We start from the raw sequence: 14,515 nt of genomic DNA on the forward strand, positions 1-14,515 counted from the left end.
ATAGAAGTGTAATTGTTTATTCTTTGTATTATTCTTTGTTGTATTTGTTTCACTTTTTGCCAAAACAGTTTGTTTTTCTTTCAACAATTTTTATTAATTAAAAAACAAAACAAAAAAAACCATAAGAATGTGAACAAATGTACATATCTTTAATAGCTCAAAATAGCAAAATAAAAGTCTGCATATTCATATTACATTTATATTCCTCTAAACCCCCCCCCCCCATTAATGAAATATTACATATAATAAAAATTGTATGTACACATTGGTTTTTTTGTAAGATTTTGGCATTTGTTTTTTATCTCCTTATACTGAATAATTATATTGAGATAGTCCATGGTAAAATTGCAAGGCTCAAATTATCTTACTTTACATGCAAACACTTAGCTCTTTGGCAAAGGCTCTAAAGTTGGGGAAAATGGTAGGAAAGAGAAGATGAAGATCATTTTAGGAGCAGATTGTGATTGGAGAAAATCTATCTATGTAGTAGATAACAGTTGAAATTGATGGCACATAATATCAAATGACTTTTCTTGTGGTGGTAGAACCAAAGATAAACTATATAGAATGAAGGTATTTTCCATTTTAAAAGTATTGGTAGATTCTATAATTCCACAAAGAAGTATTTATTGTCAATAACAGCTGCTAACCACTTTTATTTGCTTGTTAAAATTCACAGTTTGAGATAATGTACTTTCTTTCCTGTGATTAGAAAAAGCAAATGTTCAAAAATGTGTTACAGGCAGGTGTTGCATTTGTATGTTTGGAAGCATATTCTTCACCATGATTGTTCTTCCATTAAAATTATTTCTGGGGACATATATTACATAAATGTAATAATACAGATTTATACATATATAGGAAAACAGCCTATGCATGTGAAATGTCTTGTTAGCCTAGAAATAAGGTTTTAAATAGATATTTGAATGGTATTGTATACTTTTGGAAACAGTCATTCTATTCATTTGAAAATGTCTGTCAACTTTTAGACAAATGTACAAAGGGTTATGAACTCTTATTTTTCGAAAGAACTCCAAAGGCATTAAACACAAGGGAAAATGATCTCGTATTCAATCATATTTTTATGAAATTTAACATGTATATGGGCATACAGAAACCTGTATATATTACCAGTAATTACTCAGTCTCTATCGAAGAGAACAGTTCTACTCCTTCAGAAGGATTCTTGTGCTATGCTGAATTGGCAGACTCATGAACTGCACTTCCTATTAGTATACTTTTGTCATTCAGTGTTTTAACAACAGATGTAGCTGGAGCCTGAAGTACTTTTCGTGAAAGCCTCATTCTTCCATCGGTTGGATCACGTCCAAAGTATTTCACCTGTTCATAGAAGGAAATGAGATTGAGCTCAGGATAGAGTTTAGTTTTTTTTAGTGAAAAAAATATTTTTTTAAGAATTAATGATATATAGAATTCTAAATTAAAGTATTAACCTAACATCTTTAAAATCTTTTAAACAAATAAAAATAAGGGAACTATCAGCAATTATTTAACATTTCAGTACAAGTAATATTTTCCCCTCTTCAAATGACGTGTTGCATCTATTCACAAAGATTTCCACTGGCATATTGAGGTATTAAATTTGTGAAATCAGATCTTCCTAAATATAGCACAATACCGTGTTTCCCTGAAAATACGACATGTCCTGCTAATAATGTGTCCTTGTTTTTGCCTGGTTATTGAGGTGGGTGTAAATATACGCCCTCCCCCGAAAATAAGCCCTAGTGAAAGGGTGCCGTGGCAAGTACAGGAGGAAGCCCTTCCCTTCCCTGGTCATGTCAGCGCTTCTTGGCTCCTTAATTGGATCAGTTGAGCCGATCTGGCTGCCATTCAAAAAACAGCTGATTTGCGGGTGCTGCTCAGGCCATGGTGTCCAGCAAGTGCGGCTGCTTTTTCCATTGATTACGGCAACAAAAGCAGCAGGAGGCCAAGTGATGCACTCCACGCGCCTTGCACCGGTCTTTTGAAGGGTACTGTAGCAGCAGTTATCCACAATTTTTTTATCATTATTTCGTCCTGACCCAAGTGGCCCAGTGAGCCACATGGATCGGGACAAAATAAGGGTAAAAAAATTGTGGATAGCTGCTGCTACAGTACCCTTCGGAAGGCCGGCTTGAGTCTACTGCTGCCAAAGTGGCTACGCCCGAGACTGCTTTTGGGAGAGGAGGCAAAGGGGAAGCAATCAGCTTCATCTCGCCCTTGCCCTCAGCTCCTCCTTCGGCTGAGCTCAAGCAGAGAAGTGGCCCGCAGGGTTTCAGGAGTAAAGTTGAGGCTGACAGTAGTCAGGGCAGGGGATGTCCAGTGTGGCCCCAGCACTCTTCTTTCCTTGGAAACGGAATCTTGGGAGTGGGAAACGGCATTACCAGGAAGGGTGGGTATGTCGGTATGTGTATAAACAACACTGAGGGAGCCAGCAGTCACGGATTAAGGAGCTTTGTGAAACGTTACGCCTACACGCAAAGTTTGGCAAGGAAGGGAGAAAAGATACTTCCCTCTCTTGGCAGTGTTTTGTTTGAAAATATTTGAGAATCAGCCAAAAAGAAGGAAGAATGAGACCTGCGAGGAGATGCTGCCGACACTGCTGCCTGCAGAGACACAGACAGAGCGAACTTCATTGAAGACTTCTCCAGTCAGCCCACAAGACTATCTGAAGGGGGAGGGGGAGGAGATTTCCTGCACATTGGCAGCGGCGTCTTCTCACAAGGCTTCTTCTGATATCCCCAGTTGTATGGATTTCCATGCCTTCCTTTACGGGATGTTGCTTCGCAGCTGGGACATTGGGAGAAGCCCTGTGAGGAGACACCGCTGCCAATGTGCAGGAAATCCCCCCCCCTTGCAGATCATCCTTTCAAAACGTACTTTCACCAGGATGAAGAGGTGGCTGGAGGCGGCGTTTGCATCTGGTTGGGCTTTCTTTGCAAGGCAGAGAATCTGGGGAGCAAGAGATTTAGGAAGCCTGGGCTGGCGTGGGTCGGTTTCTCCAGTGAAGCATCTGATTCATCCCCAGGGGTGAACGTTTCACCCTTCGTCATCTCTCTGCCCTGGCTTGGAAACTGCAGAGGAAACCTGCTATGCCCGGGGAGGGGAGGGAGAAGTGACAGCAAGAGGAGCCAAGTCTCGCTCCACACATCTCGCCTCTCCCCCACCCCACCTGCCCCCCATCTCGCTAAAAAGATGGTGGGGAAGGGAAGCAGCCTGGATTCTGTTAGCAGTGGGGCAGGGTGGGAGGAGTTGGGCTGCGAGACATGCATCCTACCCGAGACTTGCAGCTCCGTCGTGTTCCTTGCTGTTTTGTCCAGGGAAGTTGAACTCGCGAGATTTTTTTTTACAGGGTGCTTCCCTGGACAAACCAGCGAGAAACATGAGGGAGCTGCAAGTCTTGGGTAGGACACGTGTCTTGTAGCCAACTCCTCCCACCCCGCCCCAATGCTAACAGAATCCAGGCTGCTTTCCTTCCCCACCGTCTCTTTAGCGAGAGGGGTGGCAGGTGGGGTGGAGGAGAAGTGAGGTGTGGAGCGAGACGTGGCTTCTCTTGTCGTCTCTTCTCCCCCCCTCACCAGGCATGGTAGGCTTCCTCTGCAGCTTCCAAGCCGGGGCAGAGAGGAGGCAAAATGCTCACCCCTGGGGATGAATCAGACGCTTCACTGCAGAAACTGCCCCACGCCAACCCAGGCTTCCTAACTCTCTCACTCCCCAGATTGTCCCCCTTGCAAAGAAAGCCCAACCCGACGCAGGGTGGTGACAGGACACATCAGAGCAGTGCCGGCCAGCTGCTCAGCCGGTGCAAATAAGACCGCCCCACCCCCAATAATAAGACCAAGGCCATATTCTGTGGGTCAAAATAAAATAAGACCCTGTCTTATTTTCAGGGAAACACGGTAGCTACATTAAAATCTTGATCATATTATTAATTTTACTATCAAGATTGAGTATGATAACAATATATTACCACTTAAAGAATTCCTTATTATACCGCACCTTTTTACTCTGGTGAATGCTTAAAGCAGCTAAAAAAAATTTAAAAATAGGATTACACCCACACCCACATACGCATGAAATGTAACAAGTTTATGATCTGAAGTGTATTTCCCAGCGTTCTGAACTACAGTGAAAGTAATAGTTCTTGGAGGAGAATTTGTCTGTAGTTAAGCATATATAGCAGTAATGGCTAACCCTTTTGTCCTTGTGTGCCGAAAGCAGCATGCGCACATAGCACACATACATACACCCATAATGCAATGCATACACACGTGACCCCTCCACGCAGCACTGCCCCATGCATGTGCACATGACCCCCCGCATGCTCCACTGCCTGTGCATGCACATGCAACCCCACATGCTCCCCCTGTGCATGCACGCGCAACCCCCCCCCTTTGCAGGCCATTTTGGGCCCAGCAGGCCTACCTGAAGCCTCCTGGGACCAAAAATGGGGCACGTGCTGCACCCTCTGTGGCCCGTTTTGGGCCTAGCAGGCCTCCCTGGAGCCTCCTGCAACCAAAAATGGCGCCTCCCACGCATGCATCTGTGTTTCCCACATGCGCGGCAGAGACCCAAAAATCAGCTGGCCAGCGGGAAGTCCTTGCACATGCATGGTGGAGCTGAGCTGGGGCAACAGCTCGCATGCCAGCAGAGAGGCCTCCGCATGCCACCTGTGGGTTCGCCATCACAGATATATAGTAATTATCATTTCCAACCACATATAATAAAGATTTAACAAGTTACCTGGATTTCTTGACCGATTTGTAATCCAATAGCACTAGGATGCTTAATCTAGAACAAAATATCATCTCATTATAGTTGTCCCATAGCTTCAGATTGCTTTCAGTACAACAGCATATACAATAATTTCTATAAAATTTACTTGTCTTATGAATTATTTCTAAAATTTCCAATGCCCTTTTACTCTATATTAACAACTGAGAGAATCAGCAGGTACACAGAATGTTTCAACAATATTGTTCAATATAAGAGAAACATATTTTAGAAGTCTATGTAAAGTGACTTCTAATAGCAGACATATGCCCAGGGGTGGGTTCCTATGCGAACCAGTACCAGTTTGTTGGACTGCATGTTGCTTGCACATGCACAGTTCACTGATGATGGTTGTGCGCATGCGCGAAAACTATTGAATGGTAATAAACAAGATGGCAGCAATGCCAATATAGACCAAGGAACCGGTTCGGGGGCGTGGCCAGCCTGGGTCACTGCCGGTTCTGTAAACTGGGCCAAACCAGGAGCAACCCACCTCTGCATACACCTCTACTTGGTGCCCCATCATAAACCCGGGCCTTCTATGGAAACACCACAAACGACAAATGGTAAGTTACTGAACAATAGTGTTATATGAACAGAACAGAAAAATAAAAAAGCACCTTTCTTTGATCCAACTGCGAATTGTGAAGTAGAACAGGACTCATGTTTGGGTATAATTTTACCATCACCCCAGCATCTCTGCATTTTTTAAAAAAGAAAAGAACATTTATTTCATTATTATTTTTATTTATTTTGCAATATCTGTACACCTCTTCAATCAATTAAGGATTTAAAATCAAATAATATAGCATAAAGAAAACATATAATAGAAAAACAAATATAATAAAATGCATTCATTGAAAATTATACCCAGTCACAATCAATTAGGGCAAAAAGTCCAATGAAAGACTACCATTTTCACCAGCTGCCAAGGTGGGAGGTAGCTGAATGGAACTCTAGGGCAAAGGTATCCTAGAGCACCAGGCCTAATATGGGGAAGGCCTAGCATCTCATCTGCATCCTGTGTATTTGTGCAGAGGTGGTGGGCTACTTGCTTGTTAGGCAACACTGACCTTATTCCCTCTTTGCATCAACATTTTGTTTAAATAAAGAACCTTATTTTATCTGACTGAGTGCATGTTATAAATTATTTAACTTTAAAAAGTATTTTATAATCCTTCCTCAACTGAACTTTGTAAATATTGTCAAAAATTGTTACACAGTTGCGTTCTCTTCACTGAAAGAAAGAAAAAAATATTTGTAAGATCATCACCTTTTCTTATTTTTGGAAGAGAAACAGGGAAGTCCTTATCAACCACATATTCAGTCTTTTATTGTATCAGTTCACACACAAAGGCCTAACAAAACTCTCAGAGAATCAAATGATTCAGTATTAAAGCACAATTAAGAGTTTGGGATAAGGTTGTGATAGTGTGCATCTTTGCCTTCCATTATTTATGTTATTTCTATTTAATTGAAAAGATTAAAATTCCCTTTAAAAACATACACATAAGTTGTTGAGCAAGGAGTTGCATAAACTGAAAGATTTTAGATTAATGCCTTATTTAAGGTATTAACCCATCGTTTCCTCACTTCTTCATTTCAGTTTTTACATTACTGCCTGTTTCTTAATAATCCCTCCAACTAATATTGATATTAATATTTTTCCTCCTTAACAAAATTAGAATACTAGACTGGTTTGCTTCAGAATTTTCTCAATACTTAAGAAATAGCCTAGATGGTTATGGCCTTGGTCGCGTTGGTGGATGATCTCTGGAAGGCAAAGGATGAGGGTTGTTCCTCCATCCTTGTTCTATTAGATCTCTCGGCGGCCTTCGATACCATCGACCATGGTATCCTATTGCGCCGGCTGGAGGGGTTGGGGATTGGAGGCACCGTGCTACGGTGGTTCCACTCCTACCTCTCTGGCCGGACGCAATGTGTGTTGACGGGGGAGCAGAGGTCGACCGCAAGGCCCCTCATTTGTGGGGTCCCACAGGGGTCGATTCTCTCGCCTCTCTTGTTCAACATATATATGAAGCCGCTGGGCGAGATCATCCGTGGTTTTGGGGTGAGTTACCATCTGTACGCTGATGATACTCAGTTGTACATTTCCACCCCAAACCACCCCAACGAGGCTGTCGAAGTGATGACCCGATGTCTGGAAGCCGTACGGGTCTGGATGGATGACAGCAGGCTCAGGCTCAACCCCTCCAAGACAGAGTGGCTGTGGTTCCCGGCTTCCCGATTCAATCAGCATATTCCATCGCTGACCATCGGGGATGAGCAATTAGCCCCGGTGGAAGGGGCGCGCAACTTGGGCGTCCTCCTTGACGATCGGCTGACCTTAGAAGATCACGTGGCGACCGTGGCAAGGGGGGCGTTCCTCCAGGTTCGCCTCGTGCGCCAGTTGCGGCCCCTTTTGGACCGGGAGGCCTTGCGCACAGTCACTCACGCGCTGGTGACGTCCCGCCTGGACTACTGTAACGCTCTCTACATGGGGCTCCCCTTGAGGTGCGCCCGGAGACTGCAGTTGGTCCAGAATGCAGCCGCGCGGGTTATTATGGGGAGATCGAGATTCTCCCATATAACACCTATCCTGCGCGAGCTGCACTGGCTTCCTGTGGCCTACCGGGTGCGCTTCAAGGTACTGGTTACCATCTTCAAAGCGCTCCATGGCACAGGGCCTAGTTACCTGCGGGATCGCGTCCTGCCCCATACATCCCTGCGACCCACTCGCTCACACAGGGAGGGGCTACTCCGGGTGCCGTCCTCTAGAGAGTGCCTGGGGACGGTGCCCAGGAGTAGGGCCTTCTCTGTGGTGGGCCCTACCCTTTGGAATGACCTCCCCCCAGACATCCGGACAACAACCGATCTTCGCTCCTTCCGTATGAAGCTGAAGACCTACCTGTTTTGTCAAGCCGGCCTGGCATAACGTTACTATCTTGCCACCCCAGGTCATTTTACAATGGGAAATTTTGTTTTTAATATTTTTGGGGTTTTAAACTTTGTAAGTATGCTTATTTATGGACTTATTTTTACCTCCTCTGCACGATTTTATGGTGCTATCTTGATTATTGCTCTGTACGTCGCCCCGAGTCCCTGTGGGGAGAGGGGGCGACTAATAAGTTCAATAAAATAAATAAATAAATAAATAATAAAAATGCTGAAATATTTTTTTTTTAAATAAAGATTGTGAGTATGCAGTAAATCTATATGGTGTGTGTGTGTGTGTGTGTGTGTGTGTGTGTGTGAGAGAGAGAGAGAGAGAGAGAGAGAACACACATTCATCCATATGCAGAAATACTATCTGATCAACTTCACAAGATACTTTTGTTTACCTTAATTCAGTTATTGTTGCTGTATAAATAGCTCCAAATTCCAACTGATAATCTTGCTATAAATACAAAGAAAGAGTCGCATGAGTAAAAGACATAAATATATGCGAAGAACAAGAACATCCTTGCAAAAGCCAAGGAATTTTTGGAATAGCTTTTTAAAAACATGTAATATGGCATGGACCTACTATTCAAAGAAAATATTAAAATATTAAATATTAAAATTCATTCAATATAGTACTTTGGAAATCAAATACAGGTAGTCCTTGACTTACAGCAGTTCATTTAGTGATAGTTCGAAGATACAACAGCACTGAAAAAAGTGATTTATGACCATTTTTCACATTTATGATCATTGCAACATCCCCATGGTGATATGATCAAAATTCAGATCCTTGGCAACTGACTTGTATTTATGATGGCTGCAGTGTCCCAGGGTCGTGTGATCCCCCCTTTTGACCTTCTGACAAGCAAAGTCAGTGGGGAAACCAGATTCACTTAACAAACCTGGCAAGAAAGGTCGTAAAATTGGGCAAAACTCACTTAAAAAAATATTTTCTTAGTAACATAAATTTTGGGCTCAATTGTGATTGTAAGTTATATTTTATTTAAATCTATAAAACTTGTCCAGGCTGAGAGGACTTGGGATAGGAAATGTAAATGAAACAGACTCCAAACGTCTGATAATTTTAGAAAATTATTATGAATAATAAAGCTAAAGATATCAAAAAGGCTCTTACGTCATCTTTGCATATTTCATTAATAAATTCTTTTGCTTCATACATTGCTTCTGGTACTGGAGCAAATATGGAAAAAGTATCTTCATCTACTTGGCTAACAGTTACTCCTATGGAATAAAAGCAGGGCACAATTAGTATTTCATCTATTGTATTAGTTTTAAAAAAATGTGGGAAATAAACAATTTAAAACAGAATTTACCTGTTTCAGCTTGAAGTTTCTTTAAATTATAACCTCCTGGTCCAAGAAATCTTGCTCTTTTTGCCATTGGTACCTGAATAGTTTCTGAAATGAACAAAATTCGAGATATGAAGACAGTGTAACACTAGGATTTAGGGGTTGACTTTAATTTGTTCATTTTGCCTTTCAGAAGAGTTGTATATAACAGCATGCTTGTATTTAGAAATCTAAATAAATCTCGTTCATTTGACCAATGAGAATGTCCTAAAAACTGTATTTTGCTCACAGGACACAGGGGTTGATAAAAGAGGAGATAATATTAAAGAATTTCTCTTACAGCACTATTATATCCACTCCAAATCTGCAGAGGTTTGGATAATTATCAAGAACAAAGAAAGAATAAATGAAAAACAGATACTATCCTTTGTCAGTTATATTAATGAACACATTTGCTAAATAAAATTAACAGATTAACAAAAATGTTTCCCATAGATTTTATGTGAATGTGGTTCACTAGGAGTCTAAAAGGGAAAAAAATACTCACATAGATACAACATTTACTAATTATTTACAAAACCTTCTACAAATATTGCTATTGTGATTTTTTGAGGGCAAGCATCTATTTCTAAACGTTTTTAGAGCAATGCAGAGTAATTACTAACAGTGCTGCTTGTAATCAATAAAAACTGCCGCATTGCATTAAAGGCAGAACTGTTATTAAAAAAACAAATTTAAAACAGGATTAGAAAATTTATATTGAATCAATTTTTATACTTGACACCAAAAGTTGGTAAAAGTAGTACCTGTTTTCCCCCCTTGCTTCTTTCTCTCTCTGCTTTCCTTTAATTTTTTTAATTTGATTTTTTAAACTTTATTAAATTTAAATTCCCTTAAATATTTTTCCATTTTCCCTCAAGACAAACATGTTGTGGTATCCATGATAAATGCCCTTCTTTAACAGATTCTGGTTTTATTGATACTATATGATTTAGCAACGTCTGCAGATCATATATGAAACTGAATGGCTGGAATGTAAACCATAACTCAAAAAAGTCACGCCAGTTAAAAATATAGGTCACTACCTGTAAGTGGTCCATTCTCTTTCCTGCTTGGTCTAGGTTTTGCAATTACTTTGTTCATTATTTGCAAGATCTCTTTCTTTGCAACTAGAGAAAAATGAATAACATTTTAGTTTAAATACACAACATATAAAATTTAACTTTTTCATTAAAAATACTGTTTGTGTTCTGCCTTTCTTTTTAAATATGACTAATCAAGCAAATCCTTTCCAGCATTTCACCACCACAAGGGTTTGAGAAACTTTCAATCAGCTGTTCTATTAAGTTAAAAGCAATGTTATTTCCAGTCTAGAACTTTATAAGGAATTAGTATAAGAACAAATCTTTTTTATAGCTTTCTGTACTATTTCCAGTGCATCATGGAAGCCCTCTACATTTCCACTGGTAGAAAATATTCATGAGAGTCAGTTTCATCCAGTGGTTAAGTCAATGGACTAGAAAGCAGAATAAAAGCTCAATCATGATTTAAAAACATCTCCGGCTCCATGAGACCTCCCCCAGGCCTAGTAGCAGAACTAGGGGTTGGGGACTTCCAGAATGATAATAGAGATGGAACTAATCTGAGTTCATTCAAAACAAAATATTTCCAAAGATTTTTTTAATCACAGTCCCACTGATTAGTTAGTTTTAAACCAAATAATATACCTGTTAAAATATTAAAAAGTATTGGCCCCTTTAAATTTCTTTGCTTTTCAACCTAAAAATTAGCAAAGTTCCTTGTTTATCATTGTTTCTACAACAGCAATGGACTGTGCATTTAACATGCTTTTTATTTTATTCCTAAAGAAGAAGAATACCAAGGAAATGTACTGTATTTTTCGGTGTATAAGATGCACTTCTCCCCTTCGCCCCCCAAAAAGTGGGTGGAAATGTCTGTGTGTCTTATAGAGCGAATGTTGCCAAAGCCCCACTCATCTACTGACCCCCTCTTGCCGACCTCTGCTTCACAGATTGCCTCCTTGCAGCAAACAGCCTAGTCAGCTTCAGCACAGCCTGATTTAGCACCAGCAGCTGATTGGCGGTTGGATCTGCCTCCTGAGGCTGCAGGGATTGCCACCGCTGCGCATCCCATTTTCGGCCTCCACATGCGCTGTTTTCAGCCCTTTCCAGGTGGCAGCAGCAATCACCACCGTCTAGTACAGGCCGAAAATGGGGCGCATGGAGATAGTGATGGGCAGTAGCTATCCCCACAGCTTGGAACACCTGATAGGAGGTACTCCGGAAGGCAGATCCAACCGCCAATCAGATGCTCATGCTAAATCAGACTGTGCTGAAGCTAACCAGGCTGTTTGCTGCAAGGCAAATGCTGGGAGGCAGAGGCAGATTTTTTTTCTCGTTTTCCTCTCCAAAAGCTAAGTGCGTTTTATAGTCCGGAACATCTTATAGTCCGAAAAATACGGTATTTAATTTTACTTGCAGAAAATACTGTCATTGTCTTAAGTGACGTTCTGTACAGCCAAATGTGACTGAATTTTTATTCCAAGAACCAACCTAAAAACTTAATATATCCATAATAAAAAAGATTGCAACAAAAGCTTAAAATATGAAAAGAAATGGAATAAGCTACTCTTTTTTCTTCATACTTAAATTCTTAAAAATATTTATTTTATTTGTGTCCCACCTTTTATTAAAAGTACTCTTTCTCCATGCTTACTTAAATTCTTAAAAATATGTATTTATTTTATTTATGTCCTACCTTTATTATTTGTACAAATAACTCAAAGTAGTGTACATAACCAACACACCTTCTTCCTATTTTCCTCAAACCCTGTGAAGTGGGTTAAGCTGAGAAAAAGAGAAAGAAAGATTGGCCCAAAGTCTCCCAACTGGCTTTCACAGCTAAAGAGGACTTCTCTCCTTGTGGTTTGTACATTTCCAAATTTTTCACTTTTTAATTTTTAATGATGAGTTTTTAAATTTGTATAATGAGTTTTTGTTGTTTTATTGATTGCTGTACTCTGCCCAGAGTCACTTTATGAATAGATAATTATATAAATATGATAAATAAACTTAATCTACTGAATGCCAATCAAAATATGAGCCTGGCCAGAGATAATACTCTGGACATTTTTACAGATTTACAATTTATCCTTTGGTTGATATGAAAAATGTAGAGAAAAAGGGAAAAATAAGTCAAGAATTGTGGTTGTCCTTCTCACCTGTAGCTTGTTGAATAGCTTCCATTACAATTTTTAAGGGTATTCCTGGAATCTTGATATCAGCCTAATAATACACAAATCAAAAATAAAGTTTAACATTAGCTTATATCAATGGAATTATTTTCTAGCAAATTGGGGGTTGGGATAGTTTAAGATATTAGAGCGGATACCTGTAAGGCAGTGATTCCTTTATTTGTCCCAGCCATCTTGAAGTCCATATCACCATTATAATCCTCTATTCCCTGTATAAGAGCATTTGAAATAATCAACAAGTTTGCAATAAGTCTATTAACAATCCAATCATAAGTTCAAAAACAAATTCTGCTGTGATACTTTCTTCAGAACTGCTGCTAAATTCTATACTTATATTGATATAATGGATGTCTCTATATATGATGTCCTTGGAAAATAAAGTCAAACAAAGTTACTCTAAATAAATAGCTAAATACACTGATGCCAAAGTTTAAGCTATAAACCAATAAATGACTTACAGCATAACAAAGATCCTCTGTAAAATACTATAATTCCCAAGATTTCAAATAAGTTGTATAATCTTTTTATGTTACAAAATGTTATAATTAAAATGAGTTTTGTCAGAGGAGTGGGAAACTACATAGACTACAGACTATAGGGCAGGGGTGTCCAAACTTGGGAACTTTAAGACTTGTGGACTTCAACTCCCAGAATTCTGGGAGTTGAAGTCCACAAGTCTTAAAGTTCCCAAGTTTGGACACCCCTGCTATAGGGTCAACATGAATACAGGTAGCCTCTAATTTACAACCGCTCAGTTAGTGATTATTCAAAGTTATAACGGCAGTGAAAAAAGTGAGAAATGACCAGTTTTTACACATTCAATCTTTGCAGCATCCCCATAGCCATGTGATCAAAATTTGGGCACTTGGCAACTAGCAAGTACTTATGACAGTTGCACTGTCCCAGGGTCATCTGATCACCATTAGTAACCTTCCGAACCAGCTTCTGACAAGCAAAGTCAATGGGGGAAGATTCGCTTAATGACTGAATGATTCACTGAACAATTGCAGTGATTCACTTAAATGTGGCAAGCAAAGTCATAAATTGGGGCAAATTGCTCAAATTGTGTTTGTATGTCAAGAACTAATGGTATATGATACTCATATCAGGCAGATACTCAATTCAACAGTTCATCAGATGTGAGTTTATATAAATGGAAGAAAAGTTATATGGCTGCCAAACAAAGGAATTGACTAATCTCCAGAGTCCACTAGTGTTAATATTTAACATTACATTTTCATGATGATTGTGTAACATTTAAAGCACTTCACACAGATTATATTTTAAAATGCACATTTTTAAAAAGTATTGCGGGCCCAATTGGCACATTGGACCATACAGGTTGGAAACATGCGGAAGAGGCCTTTATCCTGCAGTGGATAGACAATGGCTAAAATGATGATACTTTAAAATGTGTATGGGTGGCCAATCCGTTTAATAGATAAGTAGGATGTATGAGGGAAAGTAGTGGGTTTCCTAAAACTGCATATCACTCATTAGATTCAAAAGGTACTCTCCTAATTCAAAGTTCTGCCTCTCATCATGTTATTGCGATTTTTTTTGCCAGTAATAGATAATGGTTATGAATTTTTTTATTGAATTTTTGTGAAAAAAAATAACTTTGAAATAATTTAATGTAAATTTTATAGATTGAAGATATCTCAAAACTAAGAAACAAACTTAAGGATACTCACCAGAATGTCTGTTAATAGGCAATAATTTTCAATGTCTCCAATTTTTTCAGGATTTGGCTTGGTAATCAAACCAACAGCAACACCTGCTACAGGGGATGATATGGGAACTCCTGGCAGAGAAAAAAAAAGCCCCCAAATCATGCTGATGAATGAAACCAAATAGGCTTTGGAATCCAACCTCTGCTCAGTTCAAGAAATATTTCTCACAAATGAAGGCAAATATATATGTCCCAGGATAAGCTTTCAGACTCATGCTAGAGCAGAGTGTGTGCTGTTCTGTGTGATATTTCTAGTGCCTGTTGTATGCACCCAGCTTTGATCCTGCAAGAGATATTTCTTCCTATCCTCAATGTGAACATATTCAAAGAAGGGAAGGCCATCAGTTTTCTAGATAATTTGTTTTATTAACAAATTCCTGTAGCACTGGGGAAAAAATGCCCAACTTTCAAATTAAATATTTTCCCCCAAACTTGCTTTCCTCCAAGTTGTAGTGAATGGGGAGACGTCGCCTCCCAAACATT

At 39.7% G+C, this 14,515-nt stretch overlaps 1 protein-coding gene across 2 annotated transcripts in view; it reads right to left on the reverse strand.

Moving 5' to 3' along the window:
- Positions 1–1,066: 1,066 nt before the first annotated feature.
- The window catches only part of PNPT1 (polyribonucleotide nucleotidyltransferase 1), a 35,367-nt gene continuing 21,918 nt past the window's right edge, over positions 1,067–14,515 (reverse strand). For both annotated transcript variants that reach the window (XM_081943095.1, XM_081943096.1), the window contains exons 19-28: positions 13,995–14,104; positions 12,438–12,509; positions 12,268–12,331; positions 10,112–10,195; positions 9,051–9,134; positions 8,852–8,958; positions 8,115–8,170; positions 5,394–5,472; positions 4,744–4,791; positions 1,067–1,341 (exon numbers count right to left, since the gene is read on the reverse strand). In XM_081943095.1, the coding sequence (XP_081799221.1) occupies positions 1,192–1,341; positions 4,744–4,791; positions 5,394–5,472; positions 8,115–8,170; positions 8,852–8,958; positions 9,051–9,134; positions 10,112–10,195; positions 12,268–12,331; positions 12,438–12,509; positions 13,995–14,104 (854 nt within the window). In that variant the 3' untranslated portion in view covers positions 1,067–1,191. The remainder of the gene's footprint in view (positions 1,342–4,743; positions 4,792–5,393; positions 5,473–8,114; positions 8,171–8,851; positions 8,959–9,050; positions 9,135–10,111; positions 10,196–12,267; positions 12,332–12,437; positions 12,510–13,994; positions 14,105–14,515) is intronic.

This window comes from Natrix helvetica, assembly GCF_964273705.1.
Source record: "Natrix helvetica genome assembly, chromosome: 2".
NCBI lineage: Eukaryota > Metazoa > Chordata > Lepidosauria > Squamata > Natricidae > Natrix > Natrix helvetica.